General features: G+C 39.8%; 1 protein-coding gene across 1 annotated transcript; it reads right to left on the bottom strand.

Annotated features, from left to right (window-relative positions):
* Positions 1–13,968: 13,968 nt before the first annotated feature.
* Positions 13,969–19,681, bottom strand: nr4a2a (nuclear receptor subfamily 4, group A, member 2a). The gene is made up of 8 exons (XM_008403980.3): positions 19,127–19,681; positions 18,634–18,734; positions 17,598–18,472; positions 17,122–17,251; positions 16,755–16,918; positions 16,230–16,432; positions 15,889–16,067; positions 13,969–15,725 (listed from the first exon to the last, which is right to left on the bottom strand). The coding sequence occupies exons 3-8, from the start codon at positions 18,468–18,470 to the stop codon at positions 15,469–15,471; spliced, it is 1,806 nt and encodes a 601-aa protein (XP_008402202.1). The 5' UTR covers positions 18,471–18,472; positions 18,634–18,734; positions 19,127–19,681; the 3' UTR covers positions 13,969–15,468.
* Positions 19,682–20,281: the final 600 nt, after the last annotated feature.

Raw genomic sequence — 20,281 nt, 5'->3', positions numbered from 1 at the left:
TGAGACCTGTTTCTCAAATGTCTTTCTCTGTTTCTCCAAATGTAGGGTGCTTGTAGAAGAGCTCTGGTGTCATGATGGGACGGTGCAAGATCCTTGTTAACAGTTATTCCCACATTACACGTTTCCAATGTGACCGTGACATTGGTGGTTCCCGAATGGACCCTGCCATTTGTGGTAGAAGTTGATATGCTTAAAAAAAATATTTTCTGAAGTAAAAGTGAGATGCAGCCTTATATGACATCAGCGCCTAACTAACAGCAGTGACATAAGCACAGATACAGATACATCACTTGCAGAAACCAGTAAAGGAAGACAACAGAAGCTGCTGAAGCAATAGTTAGACATAGAGTAGAGGGATACCTTGCTTGTAAAGTCAACGTATAAGCAGCAAAATGACTTTAAACAACACTAAGGCACCAAACTGACATCAGCAGATAATTATGAAAGAACATGGTATTGTTCCCAAAGTACTGGAAATGTTGTTGTTTAGACGAGTTTTCTTAAACTAAATAGTGAATTTACCTACCTACCTACCTACCTACCTACCTACCTACCTACCTACCTACCTACCTACCTACCTACCTACCTACCTACCTACCTACCTACCTACCTACCTACCTACCTACCTACCTACCTACCTACCTACCTACCTACCTACCTACCTACCTACCTACCTACCTAAAGTGTATTTGATGATTGAACTATTAAAATAGGAAATCATAAGCACTTTTAGAGAAGATTTCAAGTACTTGTGGATTTTAGCTAACCAGGATCCACTGTGATAAAATGTTTTCGAGTGTGCAGTGGGGGGAAGCTAATGCAACCTGAGGCTGGCTCTGTTTTGAGCACATTTTTTCTTTTTCCATATCATGCATGAGCACATGGATTACTTTTGACAAAATAATTTTTCTTCAAACTTTTTTTTATGTAACAGTATGTTGATGTTATCCGTGCACCTCCAACAGCCTGAGAGTTAGCAGAAAGAATGATAGCTATGTTTGTGGTTTAATAACTATTAATTCACCCTTTAACTGTAATTGATGCTTAAATCTCTCCACCCCTCCCCCACTTGGCAGACCTCTTGTCCCCCCGTCAGCTCCGTCCTTCTAATAAGGGCATTATTCCAGGGATTTCATGCATTCTGATAAATCAAATTAGAAGGCCAGTGACTTAGATAGATTGCAGCAAGTAATTAGAGAATCCTCAATGCCTTCCTCGCTGCCACTCATTTACAAGAGTCTTTGTTATCCACCTATCTCAGCGCAGCGTGAGCCGGTATGTGTTTGCATCCCTTTCCCCCTCCTCTTAAAATTCCTTCCCGATGTCACCGGAGAGACAGATCCCAGACCATATCTTGTCACCCCGGCCCGACCGCGCCATGCACATCGGATAGCGCAGTGGGACGGCCGTTAATTGGAGCAACTTGGGTTTGGCAAGTACCCACGTGTATGTCAGTGACATGCAAGAACAAGGAGACGAGCTGACACATGGAGACAGGGGACAACCTGGCCCGAGCTAAACCCCCTCCAACTAACCCCCTTCCCTCCCACATGCACACACACTGTGCACAGCCCTCGATCCTTGCCCTCTGGAAACAACACCATGTTCTTGATACTAAGCCAGTGGTCAACATTAGTACTAGAATATAACTGTAAGTGCAGCACTTTAGCACAAATCTGACATTCATGCACTAGTTAAGTACTTGCTTTCATTGTACTTAATATTTTAACTCCATCTCCACAGAGGAGGGATTAGTCTTATAATTTTTCACTGCCTAAGTTTGTAAAATGTGCATTAAAAAAGAGCTGCATCATGTTCAGAATTGCAATCATCAACACAACTACAATATTTGCAATATTAGAATCAGACTGCGCTGTTCCAATGCATTGACACTCTGCTTACCAAATTCAACCACCTAAAGTTAAGCTCACCAGCCCCCATATTGCAACTAACCACTTTTCCTTTCAAGACATTAACTTTATTTTTTTTTATTTTTTACATTTTGCTTTATTTTTTTTTGTGTTCAGACTCCTTAAAAAAAACAACTGTTGGCAAAAAAAATGCAAGGAACTATTTTTCTTCTGTTAGATTTAAATTCAACAAAAAAACTGTAGTGTTGGGTTAAAGTTTAAACTCTGTTTTTGTATGTTTAGAACTGTCACATTTGTCGTCCTGTCCTGTTTGAATTTAGAGTTTTTGGGGGCCAGCAGAGGATCCTAAACTGCCGTAAAGTTTTGCTTATGGTTGCCATTGCAGTATTCAACGACAACGTAAGACTTTGTTTTCCTACATATTAAGAGGTTGTAAAACTATATAGCTATTGCACAGCAGATGTTATGCTATATCTATATAGATATAATTATGTGTCAAGCAAAAATTCCATCACCTTATAAGTGAGACACTCACTCAGTGATAATTTAGAATTTTTGCTTCTATGAAATTTAGTAATTATGTAACCTAAGTTTTTTTTTTTTTTCTCTGCAGGATCTTTTAATATATTATTTATTCATTTTAAATTTTGTACTCGTATAATATTTGTCAAGCCAAAGACAGAAATTACTCAGCAGGCAGGACAGGACCATCTGTGCACCTTAAAATCATCCCCTTTGACAGCTGCACTTCCTCCTCATCTACCGTGTCCTCTCTGTAGCATTTTTCTTCCTTCCTTTTTCCCACTTCCACAAAGCCGGCTGACACAGTTCACTTTTCTCTTTTAGGAGGATGAATGAAGATAAAAAGCAAGCAAAACGGAGTACGCGAGGCGTCACTTGCTTTGATTCATGATGACTGGGAGTTTTTGCAGCCTCTTCCTTGTCTCGCCTGCCTGTTTGCCTCTTCCCCAGCTCCCTAATGGAGAGCCACAACGGTGCGCTCGCAAGTGACACCTCTTGAAGCCATCAAGAACAGGCTGATTATGGTGCTAAATATTGATCTCTGCCTCACATGTGTCAAAATTCCCCCCACTCTTTAATTAGAATTTCTCCTCCGTGCCTTACAAGAACTAACCGAATATATTAGAGGACTTCATGAGGAGGAGGGGAGAGCTGTAAGCGGGGCATAATTGTGACCTCTTGCCTCGCTTCTTCCCTCCTGAGTTTTGAGATGACTCCCAACTGTCTGTCTGATGCTACCGGGATCTGTGATAATCAGTCTTATTTTCCACATTTTATCACAGAACGACCTGGTCTTACATCCATCTGCGATGTTCTCCTGCAAGGCCTTTCCACCTCGTCATTCCATATGCAAACTAATATACAAATATCAATTTATAACAGATACAGAACTATTTTGAAATAAAACATTTTCAGAGGCTGCACTGAGACTGAGGCACAAGTTCAACTTCCAGGAGGGAAATCAGCCTAAACATACTGACAGATACATGATGGTGCAGTTTAGATGGAAGCACGTTCACACCCATATGAAACTTAGAATTTGTGGCAAAACTTGAAGATGTATGTTTATTGAAGTCTAATCTGAATGAATAGCATAGAAGCAGGAATAATAGCACCTCTCTTCTGTCAGACTGTCCTGAGGCAGCTGTGGCTACCATCCAGTAGACTGCCACCATCAGCGTGTGAATGTGTGTGTGAATGGAAGAATGGCTGAATGGAGTATGAAGCGCTTTGGGCTCCTCTGAACTTGATAAAGCACTGTAGAAGTACAGAACATTTAACATTTACCTATTTTTGCAAAAAAAAAAAAAAGCACATTTGAGTCTCCATCTCTGCAATACAAATACGAACCCTCTCTATAAGACTTTCAACAAAAATCCCAGCAAAGCTGGTGCTGCAAGGTTTTGTAACAGGGTTGCAGAACACTGCAAAATATTATTTTCTGATTTAGTTTTTGAAAAAGATTTTGCCAATTATCCTTTACCCTTCCCTTCAGAAATATACACTACATTACTTTATAATGGGCCACCACATAAAATCCCAGTATACTGAAGTTTATTCTTCATGGGGTATGGATATTGTATAGCTCTGTCTCTCATGTGTTGTTTCAGGGACACCTACAGTGTAAAGTTTCTCAAATTAGCTGTCACCTTTGAATTTTTACTGTAACAAAATGCAACGTTCGTTTCAATTCCTTTCCAGTTTTCAAGCCCTCTTCTCCTCCTCCTACCTCCCCGTGTCTCCCCGCACTCCCCCATCCTTTGGTTACCGGTCATCATTATGAGACGCTGGCAGGCTCGCCGTCAGTTGCATTCTGGCGAGAGCCAAGTGCCATGAGGTGCCTTTTTCTATTTGTTTGTTTCATGCAACACTGCACCAGCCACTGACCTGTGCTATCCGTGTTGTGCACGAGGGAGGCCGGCTCATCCAATCAAAGGCCGGCTGAAAATTAACACTGGTCTTTCCAATCCTAAAGAAAGAGTGTGTCAAAAAGGTGGGATTCTTTTTAATCTGATCGCTTTGTTTCACAAGCAAAGCGATGTAATTTGTGCCGTCAAGCAATCAACAGCTGGATCTAAATACGTTTTTTTTTTTTTTTCCCCAAGTGAACATTTTTTCTGAGAAAATCATTTTGTAAGGTTTTCTCTTGATGTATGACGTTCTAAAATGAATGTCAGCTTGTTTTTTTGTTTTTTTTGTTGTTGCATTTCAGTGTGAATTCTGAATCCCTGCAATTCACTACATGCAATATTAATAGTTGATCCATTGACTGCTTTTCGAGCGGGAACTATTTGAAGAGGGAAAGTTCATGTGCATTTTTGATGGATTGTGCATGTCTCTTCCTACTCTATATGGATAGAGAGCTTGTTTGAAGGTCAGTGATTCTCCTCAGTCATAGTCCTTTTTGGGGAGAAGAATATCTCCAGTCTTCGCTCCGTATTTTTCAAGCGCTTCTAGGATGACTAGGTTGGATGACCCTGGAATCTGGTGGAAATGAATCTCTTTCAGCCTCCTCGCGCTCCTTTTTCTCACGCAAGTCTGTCAAGAAGAAAGACGCCGACCTTCTCCCATCAGGCTTTTCATGTAAAATATCCACTTTTCTCAGCGTCCAACCTTTTCATATCTTTGATATGTGGTGTGCTTTTTCTCAATACGTGTGGTGGATTGCATTTTTCCTTCACCAAAATTACTTAATCCGTATTATTTTCCCCTCAAGTTGAAAAAAAATGTTTTTTTCTAAATACCATAAGATAATCTAAAAACATGCCTCTCTTTAGGCACAAATACATTTAGCTGAGGATAAAAAAAACTGAGGATATATATTGTGTGTGTGTGTGCATGCATTGCTTTTTGTTAGTGCATCAGCAGAAAGGGTTGAGTAAGGGTTGAGTGGATCTTGAGAGCTGGCAGGTGCATTATTGCAGCAGGCTCTGCCGGGCTTGACATGTGTGTTCCTAATCTCCGAATGATATGACAAAGCTGTGTGGGAGACTGGGCTGGAACTCTCTCGTGTTGGTTGTGACACACAAACACACACGACAACCCCCTCCGCCCTCTCCTTCTGTCCACACACATGCACACATTATTCCCCTCTTGACCCTTCAAGAATCTGGCCCTTGACTATCTGCTGGCACATTGTCACTGTTGATGTACACTTGTGTTTCCAGTGGGAGATTTTTAAAACCATCAGTTTATGTTGTGAGAGTCTGGCTTACTAGATGGGTTTGCCACAACAAAAGAGGCCTCAAAAGATGAATTACAGGCTATTCCGTCTCCTCTCACTGCCACAGAAAACATTGCCATGCCACAAGGGCAATCTCTTTGGATTTTGGTGAAATCGTACTGTGTTTGGGTCTACCAAACCAAACTGTGAGCTGTCAATTTGAAAGGTGGGGAAAAGAAAAGACTTTCAAGTTATTTCTAATCAGCAATTTCAACAACAAAAAAAGTCAAATTGCTGTGGTTTTGTCTCTTTGGTTTTGATGAGGAGTGAAATCTTCTCACATGGTCTTTTGTATAAAACTAGCATTTGTGATGCTTTTCTTGCTCATTATATTCAGTCAAATAAAATGACAAAATGTTTTTATTTTTTTTTTATTTTTATTTTTTTTACATGATAATTAATTCACTTTACTCAAATGGCTTCTGTGACCCCATGGGATGTGCCGTCAAGATTTTTATTCTTTCACGTTTATATGGACCAAAATCTCTGCCGTATGTTTCTTGGTCTTCTAAAAAAATGTATGCTACAAAGAATTAAGGTAATTCTGAAGGTTAAAGACTAAAAAAAAAAAAAGAAAAACTGGGAATGGTAATCAGACGTTAGTTTCCTGCACTTTAGATTTAACAACAAAACAACACACAAAGTTGGGATTCATATATAAAGCATCATCTTTTAGAACCAAAGACATAACATATTAATTATTGTTAATTTCTGCTAGGTCAGACTTTCGGGTAAATTTTTTTTAATGTTTTAATACATGACAAATATTTGCATCATTACGTTTTTGTCCAAAAAAATAAATAAATAAAATTCTGGCAAGTATGTTTCACGTTAGATTTTTCTGTGTCATATAACACAGAATATTTTCATTTAGGATGTGTTGACGTGTAATAAAGAAGGCAGCAGACAAAGAATTGTTACAAAGAGCAGATGACAAATCATGCATATGATTCGACTGAAAGACATGAGCAGATTACACGTGCATGAGTGTGCTTAATATGTTTCTCTTCACCATGGAGCAGCGGCGCTGGCCATAACACAGGCTGAGGGCATCTCCCTGTGGGAAGGGAGCCAGTGCATCTGACCATGTTAGAATCCAAGATGCATCCCTGCATTTAGTCACTTTTTCAGTGGTTGCCGTATAAAGCAGAATCCTCAAAGCCTTCAGGAAAATTATCGTCATTTCATGTTGTAGCTTCCTTTTTTAGACCATTTTAATACATTTATGTAAATTAGTTTCATAGATAAGCATTATTGGCCACTTAGTGATACCCCACATGCATCATTTGAACCAGGGCGCTCATCGGTGTACTTCTACAGTTGACTCTTCACTCTCCTCCAGCCTCGCCCCAGAGACCAAATGCATCATTTAAAGCTCATACAATTCATTGCTTCCCAAGCCACTGGCTCGTACCAGCCTGATGGAAGCATTTTTCGCCACTTAGAAACACGCACCGTGTGTCCGACCCCTTCCTCCAATAATATGTCCTCTATTACCATCAGCCATTTATGCCTTTTTTTTTTCTCCACTTCAGTAAACACTGAGCACCAGCTTCATTAAAACTAATTGAATTGGAAACATGTCTGCCTGAGGAAACATTAACGCCTCTTATATAGGAAATTTCTGATTTCAGTATGTCAATAAGGTCAAAGGACCTGGCCCAAGTGTTCAATACCGCTGCATGCTTTATTCATAAACTTAAACTGGAGGCATAAACTATGAAGTTATTTAATCCAGATTGTATTTTTGACATCTTCCATCTATGAACTACTTGTTTCTGCCGGAGGGGGGGGGGGGGGGTTCTAACCAAAGCAAAAATACAATGCATTGCAAAAGTATTTATACACCTTGACATTTTTCTGATTTTGTCATTTTGCAACTGAAAGTATTTTATTGTAATTTTGTGTGATAGATCAACAGGAAGAATCACATAATTCAAAGCTGAAATGAGAATGAAAAATGTGTCATTTGTACTCAGAGCCTTGAGTCAATTATTTGCTGTAGCTGCAGGTTTTGGGAGATTGGGGGTTTTGAGGGTTTGTCTCTACCAAGTTTGCAGCTCTATTGGCTGAAACATTTGACAATTTTTGGGGGGATAAAATAGCGCAAACTCAGTTTTAGTGGAGAGTCAACAGCAATTTCATACATATTTCCAGTTGAATTTAGGTCTGTACTTTGACTGGGCCATTCTGACACAATTTAAAATTGTTGGCCTATTGGAAGTTCAACCTCTACTCCAGTGTATAATCTGTTGTAGCTTCTAATGTGTTTTTTTTCTAAGATGAACTCTGACTGGCTTTTGTATGCCTGCAGAAAAAAAAAAAAAAAAACACAAAAAAAAACATTCCTTGTTGCCACCTGCAGTTCGGATGGCCTCACCAAAGGGTTTTATGCATGTGTGCCAAAAAGTTATACTTGACCCTTGCATGACTTGTGGCAAATTTTAAGTTGGACCTCTTTCAATGATTCCATAAAGTTTATTCACTAATTAGGTGATTTCTGAAGGGAACTGGCTGAACTGAATTTTAGTAAGGAGCATCAGAGTAGACGTTCCTTAACACAAATAAACTTTTCAAATTTGCAATTGGAGGGAAAAAAAATCTTGTGGGATGAATATTTCTGTGAGGCACTATGTCCAAACAGAAACGTAAGTCTTTTGTTTCCTTTCAGCTTCATCGTATTATTAATGTCTTTACGTTAGCATAATTGAGTCTTGGTAGAAGTATCGCCTTAATGGATTTCACTGACCACACTTGAAACAATAATTTGATGGTATCTATCAGAAATCAATGCGCAGCAACAGAGCAAGCACAGCTGTTTAATGTGAGGTAAATATTTATGAGTTATATGACTGGACATCAAGTTCAGTCAATCTTCTCTGAACGGCTCCATGCGAATGATTAACCTCATTTTACTGCTGCTGTCTGGGCTGGTAATGGCCATTAGAGCTCAGAAGGACTGAGGCCTTTGATTTTTGGCTTCTCATCATTCACAGCTTGTCGCATCCCTTCATCCTTCATACATGGCTGCTGAATTGATTGTCTGTTTAGTCCTATGAATGATAAAGCTGCTCTGGGGCCACAGGCTGAGAGAGACAGACATGGCTCACCTCCCATCTATATGCAAGGTGGATTTTTTTTTCTTTTTTTTTTTTTTTCTCTGCTTTGCTGCTTGGAAATAAGCTTTTTGCATTATTTATCGGACAATCATCGGGATTCAAAATGCGGTGAATCAGTCACAGTAATATAACTATGGGCAGTTGTATCTGAAGGGCCATCACTCAGCTCATCATTCATTCATTTTGTTTAGTTGGCAGGACTTATGTGATTGTGTAATAAACATGTTTTACGGCAGACTTGGACAGCAGGGCATTTCACTAAACCGAGGGGAAGTTAACACAGAGAGAAGTGAAGGTGAGTGAAATCTAAGTGAAAAATCCCAGATGGATCACTTAATATAGGTTTGGATTACCAAGAGCTGAAGTACAGCAACCTATCCGACATAAATAAAAGAGAACGCAGGTGATAAAGTGCAGGTAAGTTTATGTTACATTTGAGGTCAATTAATTTAAATAAAAATTCTTTATAATCTCACCCACAAGAAAAAAAATGATGTGCAATTCAATCGGCTAACTTTTCTTGATTGGCTCTAGTGGGTAAGTAAGGTACTAAAAATTATGATTTGTTTAGTGTCGGATAAATACACCAATACAGAAAACGGGTCCTGTTATGGGTACCCACACTCACACACAGTCACATATGTGCAAATAGAAGCACTTAAAATGTACGTTTGTATAACAACTTCTATTAGGAACTGAACTGTTTAACATCTGCAGACCAAGCCTCCGAAACCCTGCTCTGTTGTTTAACTAGACCCAAACTCAGGTAAGAGGTTGGCTCTCTCATGACTTTAGTTTTTTTGTTGTTTTTTTTTTATTACAAATTAAGGAAAGATTTACAGGTAGGGGAAGGAAAACAAACTGAGTTATCACACTGCCAGGAAACATGAGGAAAGTATGCATGCACAGCAAGAGGAGGATCTGGAGAAAGCTGACTGAAAACTGGAGGTTGCAAACTTGGGGAGCTGATTATCGGGATGCAAAAGAGATTGAAGCTTTTAAATGAAAGTTTTAAGCTACAGGAAAATGAGGAAACAGGAATGGAATCTCCTCAAATGATTACAAATGAAACAGGAAAACTAAGTGTTTCGTGTTTGTATGTATTAGCGTGTGGGTGTATTGGTGTCAAGAATCAATTTTTGTTAACTTTGATGACTGTGGCTTGCTCCAGCGCAAGAAAAATTCAGTTTCTAAGCATGTTAAGTTCTAGATAAGATAAATAATAAAGGGGATCTTTACAATTATTGACACCTTCCACAAGGACAGTTTGTCAAAATAGATCGTAGCTGAAATCGCTGATTGTGCACAAAATTCTGGATGCAAGCATATTAAGGGAAAGTTGAGTGGAAGAAAAAAGTCTGGTTGAAAATAGTACAGAAGCATTTCAACCAGTAATGCTTCAACCAGAGGAACTGCTGGTTGAAGACCTTCTGCAGCCTTCCCAAGACTGTTGTGAAGCAAACACAGTAAAGAGCTTAGTGGAGTTTCACAAGGCTTGCACTGTGACTGTGAGTGATTTAACAGTCACCACACATAAATGTATGCAGGAGCTAATCTACATCTGTTTCATTTCTTGAGACGACATCAGAAGCGCCTCTAGGCTTTCGAGACAAAATACTGAACTGTTGCTTGGTGGTCCAAAGATCCATTTCCAGCTGGAAGTAAAACCTTTCATTTAGTTAGGAAATCAAGTTCCTTAAAGTCAGCAGGAAGAATGGAGAAGCACTGAATTCATATAACTTGAAATCCACAATTAAGTTTCCACTGTCGGTGAAAATTTAGGCAGCCATGTCATCTGCCGGGTGTTGGTAACATGGTGTTTCATAAAGTCTAAAGCAGCGGTCTACAGCACTTCATGCAGCCCTCTGCTTGCAAGGTTTATGAAGATGTCGCTTTGCTTTGCCAGGTAGCCTAGGCACTGACCCACACTGCCAAAAGTACAAATAACAGCTTCTGTGACTGTGGTACCACTCTGCTTGGTTAGCATCAACCTGGCCTGACCCAAGTCCCACTGAGAAACCATGGAGTTTGTCAAGGGAAAAAAAAACAGACACCAGAACCAACAATGCAGATGAGATGAATGCTGCTATGAAAACTATCTGGACTTATTTTACACCTCAGCACAACCAAAGGCCAAATTATTGATATGAATTCCCTTTTACATGAAAATAATTTGCAGAGGTGCACTCGCAGTCTTTCTTGCTTCTTAGAAAAAACACTCCAAAACTTCTCAACTTCATAGTACTGTGAGAAATGATTGACCTTCATTTCAAATGTCTTTCAGGGTTTCATCAAAAAGAGAAACTAAATAAATATTTTAGATTACTATAACTTTGAAGTTTTAAATGCTTTTAAGAGTGTAACACAGACATTTGAACAGATAAAGAATTCACAGCAGTAAAAATGAATATCTAAACCCAAGCACATTCTACGCAGCCACAAGTTCAATACTCCAAAAGAGTAAAAAAGACACACACAAAAAAAGTGCAGCTGATGTGCATCATGCAACACAAGCCAATCGTTTTCTGCAGGCAGCATTTATGATCATGGTACAACTAACTCCGTGGAGAGAAGCAGCTGTACAATGCATCCTCTTCTCCCTGAACACAGCCTCTTTCACCTGCTGGCTCAGGCTGCACTGATCACGGGTTGTAAATGTTCCTTCTGCTTTTGTGCGTCTACGCTGACACGGTCCCGCAAATGCTCCAACTGATGTCGAGGAAGAAGAATCAAAAAAGTCACCAGGGTCTATAAAAAAAAAAATTTAGAGACAAATTCCTCTGGCATGTGTAATTATGCACAAACACTGACAGAAATATTAGCTCCATGAGTCATGTTGTTTCGTATTGAGATAGACATGTTTAAACCCCCCAACTGTACTTAGAGTCAACAAAGGGAAACTTGTGACATTGTCTCCGCGCCCCCTTTTCCAAGCAGATCTGCTAAATGTCAGCAAACTGGTTCTGAACGGAATCCCAATTTGCCTTGGAATTAGCGCTTTTACACTGACGATCTAATCATTTAGACAATTTATTGCCTGCTGCTATTATCTCTCAAAATAAGCTGTTCCCTTCACCGTGATCATGTGATAAATGTGGCGAAGTCGTGCCTCTGAGCTCTGCGCGGCGTCACCTCTCTGCGCTGACAGCGTGAGGAAGACACTTTGTGACAGCGTCCCTGCTTCACTCTGATCCGTCCGTCTCTGCTGGGGTTTTTTTCTCTCTCTCTTTTTTTTTTTGCGCGGATCTAAATGACTTTTTTTTTTTTTTTGCGCGGATCTAAATGACTTTTATTTCCCCTTTTGCGTATTTAAGATAAATTGCTTATTATTCGCTCGTTTATTTTGGAAGAAAAATTCAAGGAAGACTCGACGTGCAGGACCGATATGTTCTATGACATGATTAATATACGCAGGTTACCTTTTATAAGATAAAGTTTGATTAAGGTATAGATTTGCAGGAAGTCTTTTCTTAATTTTTTTTACAGAATGCTGAAGTGCTTCAATACTACGAGCAATGTCGTTTCACTTTTGCGCAGTAAGGTCTCTGGTTAAAGGGAAAGTAAATTAATTTCAGCTGCAAGCCTTATTTTCAGCTGAAAGTACCGCTTCTTATTGACTTTGTTAAATCTCAGTCCGTTTTTAGTCAGCCTTATTCAGTGTCTACAGTTAAAACGGCGAAACTTCATTTTAGTATTTGTTCCCCATCCAAACGTTCATCCATGTCCCCATCAACTATAGCAATGCTTTCCATGGAAACCGTTAATCCACAGCATGATGCTGCCACCACCATAGCGCTTCAGTCGTAGGTCAAAAAAGTTCAATGTCGGTCTGAACAACTTCGCATTCTTCACTGTTCCGTAAGGAGCTTTCGTACTACTTAATGTCGGTCACCATTGCGCAATCAGCTGATACGTTTTGCTAAGTACTAAAGAACTGAAGCTATTATTATTATTATTATTATTATTATTATTATTATTATTATTATTATTATTATTATTATTATTATTATTATTATTGATTACACAAGGAAGTATAAATATGCTTTTTAGTAACTTTCTCTAAACTCATTTTTGGATTTAATTTGTGACCCCCACAGCCCTACAACATCTAATCAGTATCCTTCACGTAGCTCCGTCCATCTTCCCATCACCTCTGATCAGCTTTGCTGTCAAGCACACACCACAGCATGATACTGCCACCACCGCAGTTCAGTTGTGGAGTCTTCAGACCAGAGTTCTTTCTTCCATATGTTTGCTCTTTTCCCTACAAGGCTTGTGGCAAACTTCTACCAAGACTTCCGTTTCTATTTATTTATTTATTTATTTATTTTTGTCTTGCAGCTTCTTTGCAAAGCTTGGAAATTTGGTGGAAATTCCTTTTCTTTTCTTTTTTTTCGTTTATTAAAATTGTAAATTTCACAACCGATCTGAGCGCTAACCCTCCCGACCCCATAAGGACAAGAGTGTAAAGAAAATGGATGGATGGATGGATGGATGGATGGATGGATGGATGGATGGATGGATGGATGGATGGATGGATGGATGGATGGATGGATGGATGGATGGATGGATGGATGGATGGATGGATGGATGGGTCTGAGCGCTTTGATACAAGAGCTTTCACAAAGCATCAAGGTATTTAACAGGGACAAAAAAATATGTATTTCTTTTTTACTTGTTTTCTCCGCATTTGCTCTAGCAATTTATTCGAAAAGTCGCGCATTTAATTTACTTCGAGAATCAAATTTCTGCTACTAAAACGGCGAATCGTTGTTATTTTATAAAATGGGACGGAAGAAAAAAAAATAACGGGGAAGCAAAAAATATTTTTCATGAACATAATTGAAAACCGCAACGTTTAACATTTTTAATGCTAGCTCCATAAAACTTATGAAACGGATATATATTTTTTAATCTTTTATTTATTTATTTATATTTGCATTAAATATGTTTGGTGTTATGCTAAGACGAATCATTTAAATCTGATGCATGTAGCAAGAGAAAAAAAAACATATTTTTACAATCTAAAATATTAGAACTATTGGCAGGATGGCAGCAAACTGATTGAAACGGATTTCTAAATATATTCGTATTAAACTGTAATAATGGGGAGTCGCTCCGTGTAGGCGTAAATTAAACTAAGGAGAAATAAAGGAAAATCAAACAATACTAAAATTAAAATCCATTTTAAAAATGGGTCTACCAGCCTAATATCTGGAAATTGTCCATAGTCTCAAGAGCAATGTCTTGGTTTATTTTAAAATACATCAATAAAAAAGTAGTAAAATAAAATCAAATAAAAATACAAAAAGATATTATTTTCATAATTAAACTCTGGCTTTAATTACAAACTGTTAGCGTAATTGATAACTCATGACCAAACAATAATAAGAACTGAGTCCGTTGAACATAAAAAAAAAGCTATGCCAAAGTTTGTCATGCCTGATAGGAAGATTTATATTAATTTCAGATGAAATGTTTAGCAAAGAATTGTTTTCAACGTTTTATTTGTAAACATTAAATATTTCTTTCTCTCTAAAGTTTTTGAAGTCGGCACCAAAAGCGTTTACAGAAAGTTGTAATTATTACATCATGATGCCAAAAAGATGGAGGCCTACATCACACACTTCCCCTCTTTCCGCGTCCAAACGAATTAAATCATAGCTACCTAGACGTTCAGAAAGACATAAAAACATAGACAACGTGCTCAGCATGAACTTGGATGAAGGGATTTTTTTTTTTTTTTTTTGTAAATCGTTTAAATTGCACCATGCTTTAAGTGTAGCTCCTGGCAATAGAAATAATAAATATATAGAAACGTTTATATTCAACAGCAACAATACTTACAGCACATACAAACAAGGAATGTCTGACAGTTTTTTTTTCTTTTTTTTTTTACAAACACCATGGGGTTCCCCTCAGGTTTATCTATACAGATGATGAGATATTGGTGTCCATTTAAGGAGTGCCATAACTACGAATCTGTATCAAATCTAGCAGACTACATAGTGTCCGGTATATTTTCTATATATAGACATCACCTCAGCAAGTGCCTATAAAAGAACAAGGAAATGAAAGGGAAAAAAAAAAAGCAGAAAGTTGGAACATGCGTTATCTTATCTGGATACTTTTTGGGAATCCGGTCAGAAACACATATATAGGCACGAGTCCAAAACAAAAGGGAAAAAAAGGGAGAGAAATTCTGTTTTTCATTATAGCAAACTCTGTACACATGTTATAAACCGATGCGTTTTGAGGCATCGTGTATTCTATCATAATATACAGTGTTATGCGTGTGACTGTGTGGATTCATATATGCTGTATATAGAATTGGGATATATTACATTGTCTTTTGAGAAAGAAAGAGAGAAAGAAAGAAAGAGAGAAAGAAAGAAAGAAAGAAAGAAAGAAAGAAAGAAAGAAAGAAAGAAAGGAAGAAAGAAAGAAAGAAAGAAAGAAAGAAAGAAAGAAAGAAAGAAAGAAAGAAAGAAAGAAAGAAAGAAAGAAAGAAAGAAAGAAAGAAAGAAAGAAAGAAAGAAAGAAAGAAAGAAAGAAAGAAAGAAAGCTATTAAGCGATTAAAAATTCAGCTTATTCTTTCTATTTATCGTGAATTCTCATTAACTGTTGTTCAATTAGCTTATGAATTTTACAAAAGAAAATTAGGAAAAAAAACATCCTCTGTTAAGTTCGTCTCGGACAGTCTTTTTGTGGAAGTTCTTTGAGGGTTTTGCCTCAGAAAGGTAGGGTGTCGAGGAAAAGTTTGTCAATTATTGCTGGCGGGGGGACTAGGTCCTCTAGCTTTAGGTAAAAGATACGCTGCAGACCTTGGGTGCACAGTGTGCGCAGTTCGGGGAGCTTCCCCAACAGTTTTGACAGGTAGTTGGGCCGATTCAAACCGCCGCCATTGAATGTCACTTGATCCTTCAGGCAGTTGACGATCTTATTTTGGAGATCTTCGACTCTTTTGGGCTCCTTGAGACCGTGTCGCTCTACAAACAGATTACAAAACAAAACAAAAAAAAAGAAAAGAAAAGAAAAGGAATAATTAAAACTAATAATTATCAGTGCATTTCTGATTAAAGGGTTTTATGTTTGTTGTTGTTATTTTTATTTATTTTTTTCTCTCGAACGTGTACAAACGCTTTTACACACCTGTCACCATGGCCAAAGCCGCGATGCAGGAGAAAGCCGAAATGTCTATGTTCATGCTCTGCAGGTTGGAAGAAAACTCCACGATGGCGTCCACCCACTCGCCAAACCCACGGACGCACTGCAGTCTGTGCAACACCACGCCATTACAAAATATAAGTTTCCCTTCCACCGGATTGGACCTGCAATTAAAAAAAAAAAACGCCATTAATTACGCACGGCAATAAATGAGAAGGATTTAAGAGCCTTTCTAATTATTGGCCAGCTAATAAAGCCAAGAGCAATGAAGCCTGAAGAATTATTATCTAAAAAGCCCCGCTTTGTTTTATTTTGCAATTACTCACCTGTACGCCAGCCGCAGGACAAAGAGTTCCAGGAAGGCGGATTCAAAGAGAAGATCCTGATCCTGCTTCGGGAGCTCGGAGAAGCCCGGGATCTTCTCCGCCCAGCCTCGAATGATCTCCATGGAGCCCGTCAGGAGGTCATAGAACTGCTGGATGTGCTGAGTGTTGTCGCCGGTCATCTGGTAGTCAGGGTTCGCCTGGAACTGGAATTTAATTTAAACAGCGCCTTAATGAGGTCCCTTTAAAATATATAATCCGTGAAATTGCAAATGCCCATTTCCAAGTGGAGAGAAAGAAAGAGAGAGGGGCTGCTCACTATTAAATTCATGTCTTTCTATTAAGTTCTGCATTCCGATGTGATGTACTTTAAAATAAAAGTCTGACAAAGTTTGGAGTGCAAGCGATGGATTACAGAAAAAAAAAACTTTAAGGGTGATAAATTCAGCAGGGATAAATTAAGAAAAAAAGCAACGTCAGTCTTTGTTCATTTATGTTTTAACTCTGGTTAGAGTGTAGTTTACTCACTCTTGAGTAATCCAGAGCAGACATGGAGGGATTGGAGTCCACATGGGCCCGAACCAGCGCGCTTATGAGGCTCACCGGTGGCGAAGGCGGGGAGGGCTCCTGGGGGCTTTTGGGTTTGGATGGTAGGCGTCCTCTCCTTCCTTTCAGGTTATCCGTTCGGACAACTGCGTCCAGAGAAATTTCACATATGCATTACAAATTATGCTCCTGTCGCTGCACGTAAAACCATATAGAACAAAACAAAACACAAACTTGTTTTACGCACGTCTTCTAAATTATACAAATGAGACAGACGTAATTAAGCTCATATGTTTGTTTGTTTTTTTGTTTGTTTTTTTTCCCCCCAAGTTTCAAACGTAAATCATACCTTCTCTCACCATTCCGACGACAAGGCACTTCTGGAAGCGGCAGAACTGGCAGCGGTTTCTTCGGCGTTTGTCAACAGGACAGTTTTTATTCGCTAAACACACATATTTTGCATTCTTCTGAACGGTGCGCTGCAACGAAACCAGATGCACACATACTGTCACCTTGCAGGCCTTTTATAAACAACATATATTAAGTGCACAAAAAGCACCGGTACAGCACAACATGAAAAAAAAATAAAAATAAAGATGAAAACGATATAATATCAGCTCTATCTGTGTGCCCTGTTTGAACTATCAAGAGGGAATAAAGCAGTAAACACACACGCGTGATTCCTCATATTTCACAAGTTCCTTGGAGGTTTGGCTGTGTGTTTACAATCTGATCTTTAATAGTGGAATCTGATTCGATTATGGAGGTTTTGTGCATTCTAAAGATATAATTCATCTTTACAAGGCTGCTCTTTTTCCAACTTACTTTAAAGAATCCTTTGCACCCCTCGCATGTCCTCACTCCATAGTGCTGACAGGCTGCGTTGTCCCCGCATACCGCGCATAGACCCTCGTTTGACGGCGATCCCCGGGAAGGGGGAGACGGCACCTGACTGTCCACCAGCTGGTGCCCGTGTCCGAGCTGCAGGGAGTGAGGGAAGGCCAGGCCGGCCTGCTTCCTGATGGCACTGGGCACCGCAAAGCTCTGTGCGTCCAGGCCGCGGTGCGCTACACCCGGGCCGTCGTGGTTCATGGAGACGTGCAACGGCCCGTCGAACCTCATCTGGCAACTCGACACGGGGGTACCGGGCGGCGACTGCTTAAACGAAAAGAGCGAGAGCCTCGACATGGGGTTCTTGCGCTGGTCTATCATGTGAGACGTGGCGGCAACGTAGTTCTGGTGGAAACTGTGCAGAGAGCCCGGGTCCTCCCACATGTGGTTGGACTGGATCTGGAAGTTCGGCGTGCTTGGAGAGTGAGGTGAGGACGGCTTGAAGTACATAGGCCCAGAGTGAGCGATCATCTCCTCCGACTGGGGAGGCAGGTGGCTCTGCTGGTGGTAGCTGTGCATCTGGACGTCCTCCACCTTGATGGAGGACTGCTCTCCAGAGTGCGGCATCTGATATAGACAAGGCGGCTTGACGTCGTAGCTGGTGTTATAGTTGTCCATGAAGGTGCTGAAGCTCGGCAAAGATGTGGTGGCTGTGATCTCGGTGTTGGTCAAGTCCATGCTAAACTTAACAAACTCGGGCGTTAGGAAGTCGCAGCTGTACTCTCCTGCGGTGTGGTAGCTGTAGCTCTGGGAAGCGGGGCTGGCTCCTTGAGGTGATGATCCATACTGAGCCTGGACGCAGGGCATGGCTGCAAACCAGGAATCAGAAACACCAGCATTAGAAGGAATCTGTGTAAATAACAGCGGCTAATTCTCACGAATCCCCCGTTAAAAGTGCAAGAATAAGCATGAGCCGATACATGTTAATTTGTGCTACAGAAAGAGATCATTTCTTTTTTTTTTCTCCTACCTCAAGCTTTTGACAGTTTTCCGGTGACACTTGAAACAGGCAATGTTAGACGTTGGGTGGATGTCAGGGTTGAAGAGAGAGCCTCTTTTCTGGACCTTCCGCTAAAGAAGCAAATACTTCTTGGATTTAATATGTAATAAAATTAAATCATTTCCAGAAACAAATAGGATATCGCAAACTTACACGTAAAAGTTGCAGTTCTTTTTTTTTTTTTTTAAATCTTACACCAGTTTAAATAACTGTTTTAGTTGTGGTGCTTTAGAGGGTTTGGATTTAACTTTACGCACGACTTCCAACTTGTTTGCGAAGCCCAAATCAGCATATTCATATAGCACCAAAGCAACGCTCATTTATACAATGAATTAGATTCAGATGTTGCGTGGTTTCAGATAAAAGTAAGGAAGAAAAAAAAAACATATAAACTTAAACATTCGAGACATGACCCAGCGCGATGATTTTCTGTTTCGGAGAAAAGAAAAGACGCAGGTCTTACCTCTTTCACATCCGCATCGTCGCTCTCAGTCCATGCGATAAGCATATAGTAGGTAACCATCAATTTAGTTTAAAACCTCCAAATCATGAGGGTTCTTTGACAACAACGCCAAGCGGGCAAACTGTGTGTGACTCCGCGCACTGACAGCGACACCAGCTCCAACTATCCAGTCTGCCTCAATGTGGCTTTGTTTATGTGAGAGCTGGATGCCGTGGCCCACGTGTTTCGGAGCGCGACGTCATCGGCGTCGACAGCGACGCCCACCAATCCGCTTGGGAACTTTCCCAACTCCTAATTTTCCCCGTGAGTGTGTTTGTCTTGTGGTGTGCGCGTCCGGTGCGCTTCTTCCCACATGGACCTAAGCAGAGGCTGTAGTGGAGGGTAAACCCAGCCATGGTCAGCGCAGTGTTTGTTCTGGACTCAGCGTCATGCCTGTTACAGATGACATCTCTAACCTCTGGGATGTGGATTTAATGTCTGTCCTTACGTGTAAGGTTGGATAACTGATGAGATCAAGTTTTATTGTTTGGTGGTTGATCACCAGAGTCCCTGCGTAAACTAGAAAAAAACGTGGACATTTGGAAACTTGATTTAAGTTTTTTTTCCAAGTCTGGATGAGTATGGGAAAAGTTTTTATTTTATTTCCAGACTTTTTATTCTATTTCTTACTGTTCGAAAGTCCATCCATCCATCCATCCATCCATCCATCCATCCATCCATCCATCCATCCATCCATCCATCCATCCATCCATCCATCCATCCATCCATCCATCCATCCATCCATCCATCCATCCATCCATCCATCCATCCATCCATCCATCCATCCAGTCAGTTCTGGAAATGTGAGGTTATAGGTTTTAATGGAATGGGATTAAATGTGTATGAACTCTGGATCACTTTTGTTCTTTCTCAACTGGTTTAAATTTGATTTAGAAAGACAAAATCCATAGTTATTTTGTCATGTGAACCACCGGGTTGCAGCTTGTCTTTTCCAATCACATATTTTTCTTTTAAAAAGCAGTTAATGATTGGGTAATAAATCACACATCCAGGGGTAACGTGCTGTCTTTCCTTCATGTTCTTATCATAATCTCAGAGTAGTATAAAGATTAGTGTGCACTTTCATATCAGAACTATTCTATGTCACAATGAGGG

This window comes from Poecilia reticulata, chromosome 2 (genome assembly GCF_904066995.2).
Source record: "Poecilia reticulata chromosome 2, P_reticulata-male-v2, whole genome shotgun sequence".
Lineage (NCBI taxonomy): Eukaryota > Metazoa > Chordata > Actinopteri > Cyprinodontiformes > Poeciliidae > Poecilia > Poecilia reticulata.
The sequence above is the reverse complement of the archived record's forward strand: the minus strand, read 5'-3'. Positions and strand labels throughout refer to the sequence as shown.